A 14,297-nucleotide genomic window follows, 5' to 3' on the forward strand; every position below is an offset into this window, starting at 1 on the left:
AGTTGTACAACATATACCATTTACATTCACATTTTAGTCATTTAGCAGACGCTCTTATCCAGAGCGACTTACAGGAGCAATTAGGGTTAAGTGCCTTGCTCAAGGGCACATCGACAGATTTTTCACCTAGTCGGCTCGGGGATTAGAACCAGCGACCTTTCGGTTACTGGTAGTGTTGAACATGCAGTACATGTACAGGTTGACCATAGCTTTATCTTGCTATATTGGCAATATTTGCAGTAGCCCAATACGTTATAATGTGTGGGTATCAGGTTTGTGCTCAATTGAATTGACTCCCATTTCATTTCTTTGGCTTCTTTTTTAAGGCTTTAGGGTCAACTTGAGGGTTAAACTAATGCATTCTGGGAAATGTAGTTTTTTGTTTGTTTGCGTGGCACATATTGATCAAAATGTACGTAATTAATTAAATATAATACATTTGAATATTCTCATATAGGTCTTGTTTTCCTTGATCATACATTTTAAGACTTTGTCCTGAGTTGTTTCATCGATATTTTAAATGCATGTATATAATGACACGTTTGATGTTTTATGTGATTTCAATTCTATTTCCTTTCATTCAAATTAGAATCGCACTTCTATATCCTGTCTACTGCTTCAATTCAAATTCAATTCAAAATCAAGAATTGAATTGGAATTTGATGCATTCAGCTCTGAATTGACCACAACCATGGTGGGTATTATTACTACCAGTGGTTCTATAGCTAGTGTGAAAAGGAAAGGGGGCATTCCTGTCTGGTTGCCCTTTAGTATGGATATAGCATTAGCACGTTATTTCATGTCAATATACTTGCCTTCAATTGCAAATGGTTTCCCCACGGTGAGTGTCTTGCATTCTGCATCTATAGACACCTCGTAGTCTAGTAAGGCCTTGTCCATGATGAAAGCATCCAGTTGCTGTGGATCATGCCTGAAACGACGGAAGAAGATTTACTACTGAATTGCACATCTGTCTAACATTTGACTAAAATGAACAACATCAGGAAGGAATTATTATTTTTCAATGCAAGTCAATTCAACCTTTAAATGTAGACGTTCAAAAAAGACATCATTGGCTGCTTCATGTTACAAGCCCTGGTGTTAACTCATGTATCAAAATACTGAAGATCATATTTTTCAAGAAAAAAAAGTTCCAGTTGGCCAAATGCTTTACCCTGTAAAAATCCAGTGCTTACTAATATATTTAGTTGGAAATAGCTATTAACTGCCTCAGTCTGTAATACCAACATGTTTCAAGCAGACCACCATAGTCCCTGTGCCCAAGAACACTAAGATAACCTGCCTAAATGACTACCGCCCCGTAGCACTCACGTCTGTAGCCATGAAGTGCTTTGAAAGGCTGGTCATGGCTCACATCAACACCATCATCCCAGAAACCCTAGACCCACTCCAATTTGCATATCGCCCCAACAGATCCACAGATGATGCAATCTCAATTGCACTCCACACTGCCCTTTCCCACCTGGACAACAGGAACACCTACAGTTGAAGTCGGAAGTTTACATACACCTTAGCCAAATACATTTAAACTCAGTTTTTCACAATTCCTGACATTTAATCCTAGTAAAAATTCCCTGTCTTAGGTCAGTTAGGATCACCACTTTATTTTAAGAATGTGAAATGTCATAATAATAGTAGAGAGAATGATTTATTTCAGCTTTTATTTATTTCATCAAATTCCCAGTGCGTCAGAAGTTTACATACACTCAATTAGTATTTGGTAGCATTGCCTTTAAATTGTTTAACTTGGGTCAAACGTTTTGGGTAGCATTCCACAAGCTTCCCACAATAAGTTGGGTGAATTTAGGCCCATTCCTCCTGACAGAGCTGGTGTAACTGAGTCAGGTTTGTAGGCCTCCTTGCTCGCACATGCTTTTTCAGTTCTGCCCACAAATGTTCTATAGGATTGAGGTCAGGGCTTTGTGATGGCCACTCCAATACCTTGACTTTGTTGTCCTTAAGCCATTTTGCCACAACTTTGGAAGTATGCTTGGGGTCATTGTCCATTTGGAAGACCCATTTGCGACCAAGCTTTAACTTCCTGACTGATGTCTTGAGATGTTGCTTCAATATATCCACATCATTTTCCTTCCTCATGATGCCATCTATTTTGTGAAGTGCACCAGTCCCACCTGCAGCAAAGCACCCCCACAGCATGATGCTGCCACCCCCGTGCTTCACGGTTGGGATGGTGTTCTTCGGCTAGCAAGCCTGCCCCTTTTTCCTCCAAACATAACGATGGTCATTATGGCTAAACAGTTATATTTTTCATCAGACCAGAGGACATTTATCCAAATAGTAAGATCTTTGTCCCAATGTGCAGTTGCAGTCTGGCTTTTCTATGTCGGTGGCTTCTTCCTTGCTGAGCGGCCTTTCAGGTTATGTAGGACTCGTTTTACTGTGGATATAGATACTTTTGTACCTGTTTCCTCCAGCATCTTCACAAGGTCCTTTGCTGTTGTTCTGGGATTGATTTGCACTTTCGGCACCAAAGTACATTCATCTCTAGGAGACAGAACGTGTCTCCTTCCTGAGCGGTATGACGGCTGTGTTGTCCCATGGTGTTTATACTTGCGTACTATTGTTTGTACAGATGAACGTGGTACCTTCAGGTGTTTGGAAATTGCTCCCAAGGATGAACCAGACTTGTGGAGGTCAAAAATATATATTTCTGAGGTCTTGGCTGATTTTTTTGATTTTCCCATGATGTCAAGCAAAGAGGCACTGAGTTTGAAGGTAGGCCTTGAAATAAAATCCACAGGTACACCTCCAATTGACTCAAATGATGTCAATTAGCCTATCAGAAGCTTCTAAAGCCATGACATCATTTTAAGGAATTTTCCAAGCTGTTTAAAGGCACAGTCAACTTAGTGTATGTAAACTTCTGACCCACTGGAATTGTGATACAGTGAATTATAAGCGAAATAATCTGTCTGTAAACAATTGTTGGAAAAATGACTTGTGTCATGCACAAAGTAGATGTCCTAACCGACTTGCCAAAACTATAGTTTGTTAACAATACATTTGTGGAGTGTTTGAAAAACAAGTTTTAATGACTCCAACCTAAGTGTATGTAAACTTCCGACTTCAACTGTACATGTACTTATTACCTCAATTACCTCGACTAACCGGTGCCCCTGCACATTGACTCGGTACCGGTACATTACATTTTAGTCATTTAGCAGACGCTCTTATCCAGAGCAACTTACAGTTAGTGAGTGCATACGTTATTTTCTTATTTTTCATACTGGCCCCCCGTGGGAATCGAACCCACAAACATGGCGTTGCAAACGCCATGCTCTACCAACTGAGCTTCCAACCCTGCCGGCCATCCCCTCCCCTACCCTGGACGACACTGGGCCAATTGTGCGCCGCCCCATGGGTCTCCCGGTCGCGGCCGGCTATGACAGAGCCTGAACCAGGATCTCTAGTGGCACAGCTAGCACTGCGATGCAGTGCCTTAGACCACTACTGTTCAGTCGTGTGGTCAGGTGCCACAAAGAGGGACTTAGGAAAATTGCAATTGGCTCAGAACAGGGTAGCACGGCTGGTCTTGGATGTACACAGAGAGCTAACATTAATAATATGCATGTCAATCTCTCCTGGCTCAAAGTGGAGGAGATATTGACTTCATCACTACTTGTATTTGTGAGAGGTATTGACATGCTGAATGCACCGAGCTGTCTGTTTAAACTACTAGCACACAGCTCGGACACCCATGCATACCCTGCAAAACATGGTTCGGTTCGGTCCTGGTTCGAGTCCAGGCTCTGTCGCAGCCGGCCGTGACCGGGAGACCCATGGGCGGCGCACAATTGGTCCAGCGTCGTCCAAGGTAGGGGAGGGTTTGGCCGGCAGGGATGTGGGTTCATTTCCCACGGGGGAAATAAATAAATAAAATAAAATACAAATAAAAATAAAACAAACAAAAAAACATGTATGCACTCACTAACTGTAAGTCACTCTGGATAAGAGCGTCTGCTAAATGACTAAAATGTAAAAGGTCTCTTCACAGTCCCCAAGTCCAGAACAGACTATGGGAGTCGCACAGTACTACATAGAGCCATGATTACATGGAACTCAATTCCACATCAAGTAACTGATGCAAGCAGTAAAATCAGATTTAAAAAACAGATACAATTTATGGAACAGCGGGGACTGAAGAGACACACACAGGACATTGTAATATTGTTGTATCATACATTTTGCATTGTAGATATGTAGTGGTGTAATAATGTAATATGATGGACTGTTTTACAGTGAGGAAAAAAAGTATTTAGTCAGCCACCAATTGTGCAAGTTCTCCCACTTAAAAAGATGAGAGAGGCCTGTAATTTTCATCATAGGTACACGTCAACTATGACAGACAAAAAAAAGAATCCAGAAAATAACATTGTAGGATTTTTTATGAATTTATTTGCAAATTATGGTGGAAAATAAGTATTTGGTCAATAACAAAAGTTTCTCAATACTTTGTTATATACCCTTTGTTGGCAATGACACAGGTCAAACGTTTTCTGTAAGTCTTCACAAGGTTTTCACACACTGTTGCTGGTATTTTGGCCCATTCCTCCATGCAGATCTCCTCTAGAGAAGTGATGTTTTGGGTCTGTCGCTCGGCAACACAGACTTTCCACTCCCTCCAAAGATTTTCTATGGGGTTGAGATCTGGAGACTGGCTAGGCCACTCCAGGACCTTGAAATGCTTCTTACGAAGCCACTCCTTCGTTGCCCGGGCAGTGTGTTTGGGATCATTGTCATGCTGAAAGACCCAGCCACGTTTCATCTTCAATGCCCTTGCTGATGGAAGGAGGTTTTCACTCAAAATCTCACGATACATGGCCCCATTCATTCTTTCCTTTACACGGATCAGTCGTCCTGGTCCCTTTGCAGAAAAACAGCCCCAAAGCATGATGTTTCCACCCCCATGCTTCACAGTAGGTATGGTGTTCTTTGGATGCAACTCAGCATTCTTTGTCCTCCAAACACGACGAGTTGAGTTTTTACCAAAAAGTTCTATTTTGGTTTCATCTGACCATATGACATTCTCCCAATCCTCTTCTGGATCATCCAAATGAACTCTAGCAAACTTCTGACGGGCCTGGACATGTACTGGCTTAAGCAGGGGGACACGTCTGGCACTGCAGGATTTGAGTCCCTGGCGGCATAGTGTGTTACTGATGGTAGGCTTTGTTACTTTGGTCCCAGCTCTCTGCAGGTCATTCACTAGGTCCCCCCGTGTGGTTCTGGGATTTTTGCTCATCGTTCTTGTGATCATTTTGACCCCACGGGGTGAGATCTTGCGTGGAGCCCCAGATCGAGGGAGATTATCAGTGGTCTTGTATGTCTTCCATTTCCTAATAATTGCTCCCACAGTTGACTGTTGTTGTAGCTAGCACACGGGAGAGCTGACGGGAGAGGTTGTGTTTTCTCTAGCAGGAGGTAAGCTTGGCTTCTTATATGGTGTTGAGTAAAGCTTAAACCATGTATTTAGATTGTAGGTAGGTATTGTAGTTAGGTATTATAGGTAGTTTACTCAGGTAGTTATTGTAGGTTATTGTAGGTAATTATTGTAGGTAAGGACTGTATTCGGCGGACCCCGGCGAAGCACGAGGCTAGCTTACCCACTACTTGGACCAACAAAGCTAGCTAGCTAGCGGGTAGCTACCGGTAACTTTTAGCAACTGTGGTTAGCTGTTTCCAATGTTATTTCACGCTTAAGAGTACCTGTAATTGAGCCAGCTAGCTGCCACCTTCAGCTGTTTTTCTAACCTCATTATCATTAACGTTAGGTGGTTGGTAGCTGCTGTACTTAATTTCGGCTACTGACTGCAGTCTGCCAGTTTGGCTTTATACATAGCTTGGGCTTTGTCGAGTAAGGCTTAAACTATGTATTTAGATTGTAGTTAGGTACTATAGGTAGGCATCATGGGCTGTATATTATTAAGTAGTATAGGTAGGCATCGTGGGCTGTTGTGGGTAGCTGTTGTGTAGTTATTGTAGGTTACTTTTGTATTCGGCGGTGCCGGGTGTAGCACGAAGCTAGCTAGCTAACTCACCTCCTGGATTAGCTGGCGAGTTGCTATTAGCAACGGTTGCAACTAAAAACAATATCCTTTTAGCCAGCTACATTCGTTCGCAGCGACGCCGTTTTTCAAACAAAGTCAACACAGTAGCCATTGCTAGCCAGCCAACACTACCAGCTGGCTGTACTGTGGTAGCTAAATACAATATCTTTGTGCTAGCTACCCAACGTTTAATCATTGCTGCGTTATGAAAGGTAAGCTTGGCTTCTTATATGGTGTTGAGTTAAGCTTAAACCATGTATTTAGATTGTAGGTAGGTATTGTAGTTTGGTATTATAGGTAGCTTACTCAGGTAGTTATTGAAGGTTATTGTAGGTAATTATTGTAGGTAAGGACTGTATTCGGCGGACCCCGGCGAAGCACGAGGCTAGCTTACCCACTACTTGGACCAACAAAGCTAGCTAGCTAGCTAGCGGGTAGCTACTGGTAACTTTTTGCAACTGTGGTTAATTGTTTCCAATGTTATTTCATGCTTAAGAGTACCTGTGATTGAGCCAGCTAGCTGCTACCATTCAGCTGTTTTTCTAACCTCATCCGAGGCATTAACGTTAGGTGGTTGGTAGCTGCTGTACTTAATTACAGCTACTGATAACAGTCTGCTGTAGTTTACAACAATTCTAATTTCTAAAGTGGAAGTTGGGAGAGTTTTACTCGGGTGGTTCAGTGAAACAATTATAGTTTCTGAGGTGGAAGTTGGGAGAGTTATATATATATATATAGATATTTATTTTTTTGGTGAGGGAGGCCTGCTCTCTCCTTTCCCTGATGTTTAGTTCATTTCATTCCGATCTCCTCTGCATTATTGTAGCCATCTGCTGCAGCCTGTCAACTATGCCTCTGCCTATCCCTGTTCTCTCCTCTCCGCACAGGCTACACAAACGCCTCACACCGCGTGGCTGCTGCCTCTCTAACCTGGTGGTCCCTGCACGCACCACACACCTGGAGTTCCAGGTCTCAGGCAGCCTCTGGAACTGCCGTTCTGCCGCCAACAAGGCTGACTTCATCCCAGCCTATGCTACCCTCCAGTCCCTCGACTTCCTGGCGCTGACGGAAACATGGATTACCACTGAAAACACTGCTACTCCTACTGCTCTCTCCTCGTCTGACCATGTGTTCTCGCATACCCCGAGAGCATCTGGTCAGAGGGGTGGTGGCACAGGAATCCTCATCTCTCCCAAGTGGTCATTCTCAATTTTTCCCCTAACCCATCTGTCTATCTCCTCATTTGAATTCCACGCTGTCACAGTCACTAGCCCATTTAAGCTTAATATCCTTGTCATCTATCGCCCTCCAGGTTCCCTTGGAGAGTTCATCAATGAGCTTGACGCCTTGATAAGTTCCTTTCCTGAGGATGGCTCACCCTTCACAGTTTTGGGGGATTTCAACCTCCCCACGTCTACATTTGACTCATTTCTCTCTGCCTCCTTCTTTCCACTCCTCTCCTCTTTTGACCTCACCCTCTCACCATCCCCCCCCACTCACAAGGCAGGCAATACGCTTGACTTCATCTTTACTAGATGTTGCTCTTCTACTAATCTCACTGCAACTCCCCTCCATGTCTCCGACCACTACTTTGTATCCTTTTCTCTCTCGCTCTCCTCCAACACTACTCACTCTGCCCCTACACACATGGTAACGCGCCGCCGCAACCTTCGCTCTCTCTCTCCCACTACTCTCTCCTCTTCCATCCTATCATCTCTTCCCTCTGCTCAATCCTTCTCCCTCCAATCTCCTGATTCTGCCTCCTCAACCCTCCTCTCCTCCCTTTCTGCATCCTTTGACTCCCTGTGTCCCCTATCCTCCCGGCCGGCTCAGTCCTCCCCTCCAGCTCCGTGGCTTGATGACTCATTGCGAGCTCACAGAACAGAGCTCCGGGCAGCTGAGCGGAAATGGAAGAAAACTAAACTCCCTGCCGACCTGGCATCTTTTCACTCCCTCCTCTCTACATTTTCTTCATCTGTTTCTGCTGCTAAGGCCACTTTCTACCACTCTAAATTCCAAGCATCTGCCTCTAACCCTAGGAAGCTCTTTGCCACATTCTCTTCACTGCTGAATCCCCCCCCCCCCTCCCTCTCTGTGGATGACTTTGTCAACCACTTTGAAAAGAAGGTTGACGACATCCGATCCTCGTTTGTTAAGTCTAATGACACTGCTGGTCCTGCTCACACTGCCCTACCCTATGCGACTGCAGGCCGCCCAACAACCTGCCTGCTTGACCCCATCCCCTCCTCTCTTCTCCAGACCATCTCCGGTGACCTTCTCCCCTACCTCACCTCGCTGATCAACTCATCCTTGACCGCTGGCCATGTCCCTTCCGTCTTCAAGAGAGCGAGAGTTGCACCCCTTCTCAAAAAACCAACACTCGATCCCACTGATGTCAACAACTACAGACCAGTATCCCTTCTTTCTTTTCTTTCCAAAACTATTGAGCGTGCCGTCTTTAGCCAACTCTCTTGCTATCTCTCTCAGAATGACCTTCTTGATCCAAACCAGTCAGGTTTCAGGACTGGTCATTCAACTGAGACTGCTCTTCTCTGTGTCACGGAGGCTCTCCGCACTGCTAAAGCTAACTCTCTCTCCTCTGCTCTTGTCCTTCTAGACCTGTCTGCTGCCTTTGATACAGTGAACCATCAGATCCTCCTCTCCACCCTCTCCGAGCTGGGCATCTCCGGCGCGGCTCACTCCTGGATTGCGTCCTACCTGACCGGTCGCTCCTACCAAGTGACGTGGAGAGAAGCTGTCTCCGCACCACATGCTCTCACCACTGGTGTCCCCCAGGGCTCAGTTCTAGGCCCTCTCCTTTTCTCCCTATACACCAAGTCACTTGGCTCTGTCATATCCTCACATGGCCTCTCCTATCATTGCTACGCTGATGATACACAACTAATCTTCTCCTTTCCCCCTTCTGATAACCAGGTGGCGAATCGCATCTCTGCATGTCTGGCCGACATATCAGTATGGATGACGGATCACCACCTCAAGCTGAACCCTGGCAAGACGGAGCTGCTCTTCCTCCCGGGGAAGGACTGCCCGTTCCATGATCTCGCCATCACGGTTGACAACTCCGTTGTGTCCTCCTCCCAGAGTGCGAAGAGCCTTGGCGTGACCCTGGACAACACCCTGTCGTTCTCCGCTAACATCAAGGCGGTGACCCGATCCTGCAGGTTCATGCTCTACAACATTCGGAGAGTACGACCCTGCCTTACACAGGAAGCGGCACAGGTCCTAATCCAGGCACTTGTCATCTCCCGTCTGGATTACTGCAACTCGCTGTTGGCTGGGCTCCCTGCTTGTGCCATTAAACCCCTACAACTCATCCAGAATGCCGCAGCCCGTCTGGTGTTCAACCTTCCCAAGTTCTCTCACGTCACCCCCCTCCTCCGCACACTCCACTGGCTTCCAGTTGAAGCTCGCATCCGTTACAAGACCATGGTGCTTGCCTATGGAGCAGTGAGGGGAACGGCACCTCCGTACCTTCAGGCTCTGATCAGTCCCTACACCCAGGCGAGGGCATTGCGTTCATCCACCTCTGGCCTGCTGGCTCCCCTTCCTCTGCGGAAGCATAGTTCCCGCTCAGCCCAGTCAAAGCTGTTCGCTGCTCTGGCACCCCAATGGTGGAACAAGCTCCCTCACGACGCCAGGACAGCGGAGTCACTCACCATCTTCCGGAGACATTTGAAACCCCACCTCTTTAAGGAACACCTGGGATAGGATAAAGTAATCCTTCTACCCCCCCCCCCCCCCCAAAAAAAAAAAAAAAAAAAAAAAAAAAGTATAACTGTAAAGTGGTTATCCCACTGGCTATAGGGTGAATGCACCAATTTGTAGTCGCTCTGGATAAGAGCGTCTGCTAAATGACGTAAATGTGCCCTTGAGCAAGGCACTTAACCCTAATTGCTCCTGTAAGTCGCTCTGGATAAGAGCGTCTGCTAAATGACTAAAATGTAAAAATGTAAATTTCTTCAAACCAAGCTGCTTACCTATTGCAGATTCAGTCTTCCCAGCCTTAGGTCTTTCTGGTGTCCTTTGACAGCTCTTTGGTCTTGGCCATAGTGGAGTTTGGAGTGTGACTGTTTGAGGTTGTGAACAGGTGTCTTTTAAACTGATAACAAGTTCAAACAGGTGCCATTAATACAGGTAACGAGTGGAGGACAGAGGAGCCTCTTAAAGAAGAAGTTACAGGTCTGTGAGAGCCAGAAATCTTGCTTGTTTGTAGGTGACCAAATACTTATTTTCCACCATAATTTGCAATTAAATTCATAAAAAATCCTACAATGTGATTTTCTGAACTAATGGGGATCCTTAATAAACCCCAGGAAGAGTAGCTGCTGCCTTGGCAGGAACTAATGGGGATCCATAATAAACCCCAAGAAGAGTAGCTGCTGCCTTGGCAGGAACTAATGGGGATCCATAATAAACCCCAGGAAGAGTAGCTGCTGCCTTGGCAGGAACTAATGGGGATCCATAATAAACCCCAGGAAGAGTAGCTGCTGCCTTGGCAGGAACTAATGGGGATCCATAATAAACCCCAGGAAGAGTAGCTGCTGCCTTGGCAGGAACTAATGGGGATCCATAATAAACCCCATTAAGAGTAGCTGCTGCCTTGGCAGGAACTAATGGGGATCCATAATAAATACAAATACAAACTATTAGCACTAAATAATATGCACTGTTTTTGAAAGAAACCCAGTCAAGCAGACACAGTTTGCAATTCTTTGTCAAAATGAATGGATCTTATCATTGCGAAGCAAGTGCCAGTCTTCCCTCATAGAATAGTCCTCTCCTCTCCCACAATGGGAGAAAGATATTGTACATTTCATCAACCCGATCTCAGCCCCCAGATCCATTAACTCAGCTCTGCTCCACAGAAGATGTGAGATGACTTGAGAAACAGTCACACCATAACACTTCCTCCTCCATGCTTTACAACCATAACACCTCCTCCTCCATGCTTTACGATGGGAACCACACATGCAGAGATCATCCGTTCACCCACACCGCATCTCACAAAGACACGGCGGTTGGAACCAAAAATCTCAAATTTGGACTCCAGACCAAAGGACACATTTCCACCAGTCTAATGTCCATTGCTCGTGTTTCCTGGCCCAAGCAGGTCTCTTCTTCTTATTGGTGTCCTTTAGTAGTGGTTTCTTTGCATCAATTCGACCATGAAGGCCTGATTCACACAGTCCCATCTGAACAGTTGATTTTGAGATGTGTCTGTGACTTGAACTCTGTGAAGCATTTATTTGGGCTGCAATTTCTGAGGCTGGTAACTCTAATGCTACTTGCTGCAGAGGTAACTCTGGGTCTTCCATTCCTGTGGCGGTCCTCATGAGAGTCAGTTTCATCATAGCGCTTGATGGTTTTTGCGACTGCACTTTCAATGTTCTTGAAATGTTCTGTATTGACTGACCTTCATGTCTTAAAGTAATGTTGGACTGTCGTTTCTCTTTGCTTATTTGAGCTGTTATTGCCATAATATGGACTTGGTATTTTACCAAATAGGGCTATCTTCTGGTTACCCCCCCCCCCCTACACAACTGAATGGCTGAAACGCATTAAGAAGGAAAGATATTCCACAAATTAACTTTTAAGAAGGCACACCTGTTAATTGAAATGCATTCCAGGTGACTACCTCATGAAGCTGGTTGAGAGAATGCCAAAAGTGTGCAAAGCTGTCATCAAGGCAAGGGGTGGCTATTTGAAGAATCTCAAATATAAAATATATTTTAATTTGTTTAACACTTTTTTGGTTACTACATGATTCCATATGTGTTATTTCATAGTTTTGATGTCTTCACTATTATTCTACAATGTAGAAAATAGTAAAAATAAAGAACAACCCTTGAATGAGTAGTTGTGTCCAAACTTTTGACTGGTAGTGTATTTCCATTAATTTTTTCAACTGATACCGTGACCTTGTTCTCATCTTTCCATGGAGGGGGCATAATATCTAGGCCAAACCGTTTGGACACTACAGACGATTTTGTGAGAATACAGATTTTTTTGGGGGATGACTCATGGTTGGACAAACACCGGTCTAGCTCTGTCACCTGAGGGGGTTTTAAGTCAACTCGAGGCAGACTCAAGCAAACTCCAGGCAGACTCAAGCAAACTCCAGGCAGACTCAAGCAAACTCCAGGCAGACTCAAGCAAACTCCAGGCAGACTCAAGCAAACTCCAGGCAGACTCAAGCAAACACTCAAAGGCAGACTTAATAGCGATTTAAGGCTATTTTCATTGCAAATATTGGCTAAGCAATAGGCAGACAGGCTGGCAAATTTCAGTAATGTGCTGTCTATGAAATCGTGGTAAATGATGATCATTGAGAAGTGAAATACAGTTGTAGCCTGTGTTACGCAGATTGTTCTATGATTGTTCTATGTTACACAGATTGTTCTATGTTACACAGATTGTTCTATGTTAAGCAGAGTGTTCTGTCCCAATGCAGCTATCTAGGCACCATATCAAACACAATAATGTTTGTTCAAATAGCCGCAGGAAGGGGGGGGGGGGGAGATACGTAAAACAATGTTTGTGTAAAATAACACGTGCAGAACGTGAATCGGGTCTTCAGATCTGGGGAAAAAAGATCCATAGGGGCAGGGTGGTTACCTACGGATCTGCAGTCTCAGACAACATTTACATGGGGTAGCTTTGTGGGTGGTTACCTACGGATCTGCAGTCTCAGACAACATTTACATGGGGTAGCTTTGTGATTGGTTACCTACGGATCTGCGTCTCAGACAACATTTACATGGGGTAGCTTTGTGGGTGGTTACCTACGGATCTGCAGTCTCAGACAACATTTACATGGGGTAGCTTTGTGGGTGGTTACCTACGGATCTGCAGTCTCAGACAACATTTACATGGGGTAGCTTTGTGGGTGGTTACCTACGGATCTGCAGTCTCAGACAACATTTACATGGGGTAGCTTTGTGGGTGGTTACCTACGGATCTGCAGTCTCAGACAACATTTACATGGGGTAGCTTTGTGGGTGGTTACCTACGGATCTGCAGTCTCAGACAACATTTACATGGGGTAGCTTTGTGGGCGGTGGTTACCTACGGATCTGCAGTCTCAGACAACATTTACATGGGGTAGCTTTGTGGGCGGTTACCTACGGATCTGCAGTCTCAGACAACATTTACATGGGGTAGCTTTGTTTAACTAGAGTGCTGGCCACAGACTTTGTAAATCTGTCTCTCTGTGTCAGAGTATTTTATGTAGGACTTTCTGACATATTCAGAACAGTTATTGAGTCTCCCGTTGCCTGTATTAAGCTGGTACTGTATAATCTGCATAATGGTACTAATGTTAAAGCTGTGATGAGTCAGTATTGTATAATCTTGACTCACTTCAGATGTTCTATTCCATCTGGGGTTGCTGGTACGTTGTATCGTCTCATGTATTCGTGCATCTCTGGAAAGCTTTTCTTCAGATAATCCTCTGCACTGCTCTCCCGGACCGTCGCGAAGCGGAACCCCTGTGATGGGTGATGAAGCTGGAAGAATAGACAATATGGAAATGTTACTGTGGTCTCTCACCTCCTGTTACTGTTACTGTGGTTTCTTACCTCCTGGAACTCTTACGGAGTTCTCTCACCTCCTGGAACTCTTACGTAGTTCTCTCACCTCCTGGAACTCTTACGTAGTTCTCTCACCTCCTGGAACTCTTACGGAGTTCTCTCACCTCCTGGAACTCTTACGGAGTTCTCTCACCTCCTGGAACTCTTACGGAGTTCTCTCACCTCCTGGAACTCTTACGGAGTTCTCTCACCTCCTGGAACTCTTACGGAGTTCTCTCACCTCATGGAACTCTTACGGAGTTCTCTCACCTCCTGGAACTCTTACGGAGTTCTCTCACCTCCTGGAACTCTTACGGAGTTCTCTCACCTCCTGGAACTCTTACGGAGTTCTCTCACCTCCTGGAACTCTTACGGAGTTCTCTCACCTCATGGAACTCTTACGGAGTTCTCTCACCTCCCATACCTATTCTAAGCTTGCTTGCTGTCTGGTGTTCTTATTTCTATTAGTCGTGTTTTTTTATCTGACCTTTTTGTTGTTTTGATTACTGTATTGTTAAGAAAGAGCAAGAAAGGCATTTCACTGTACTAGTGCACGTGATAATAGAAACTTCAAACTAAACTGTGATTTGTAATTTAGATTTATAAAGGAGTTGGGTTG

General features: G+C 44.9%; 1 protein-coding gene across 1 annotated transcript in view; it reads right to left on the bottom strand.

Annotated features, from left to right (window-relative positions):
- LOC311118980 (glutamate receptor ionotropic, NMDA 3A-like) overlaps positions 1–14,297 on the bottom strand; it is a gene marked incomplete at both ends in the record, with an annotated part of 131,322 nt that overhangs the window by 19,438 nt on the left and 97,587 nt on the right. The window contains 2 exons of the mRNA XM_084193729.1: positions 816–931; positions 13,470–13,615. Of these exons, the coding sequence (XP_084049855.1) occupies positions 816–931; positions 13,470–13,615 (262 nt within the window). The remainder of the gene's footprint in view (positions 1–815; positions 932–13,469; positions 13,616–14,297) is intronic.

Source organism: Coregonus lavaretus (assembly GCF_964263955.1).
Source record: "Coregonus lavaretus genome assembly, contig: HAP1_SCAFFOLD_304, whole genome shotgun sequence".
Taxonomy (NCBI): Eukaryota; Metazoa; Chordata; class Actinopteri; order Salmoniformes; family Salmonidae; genus Coregonus; species Coregonus lavaretus.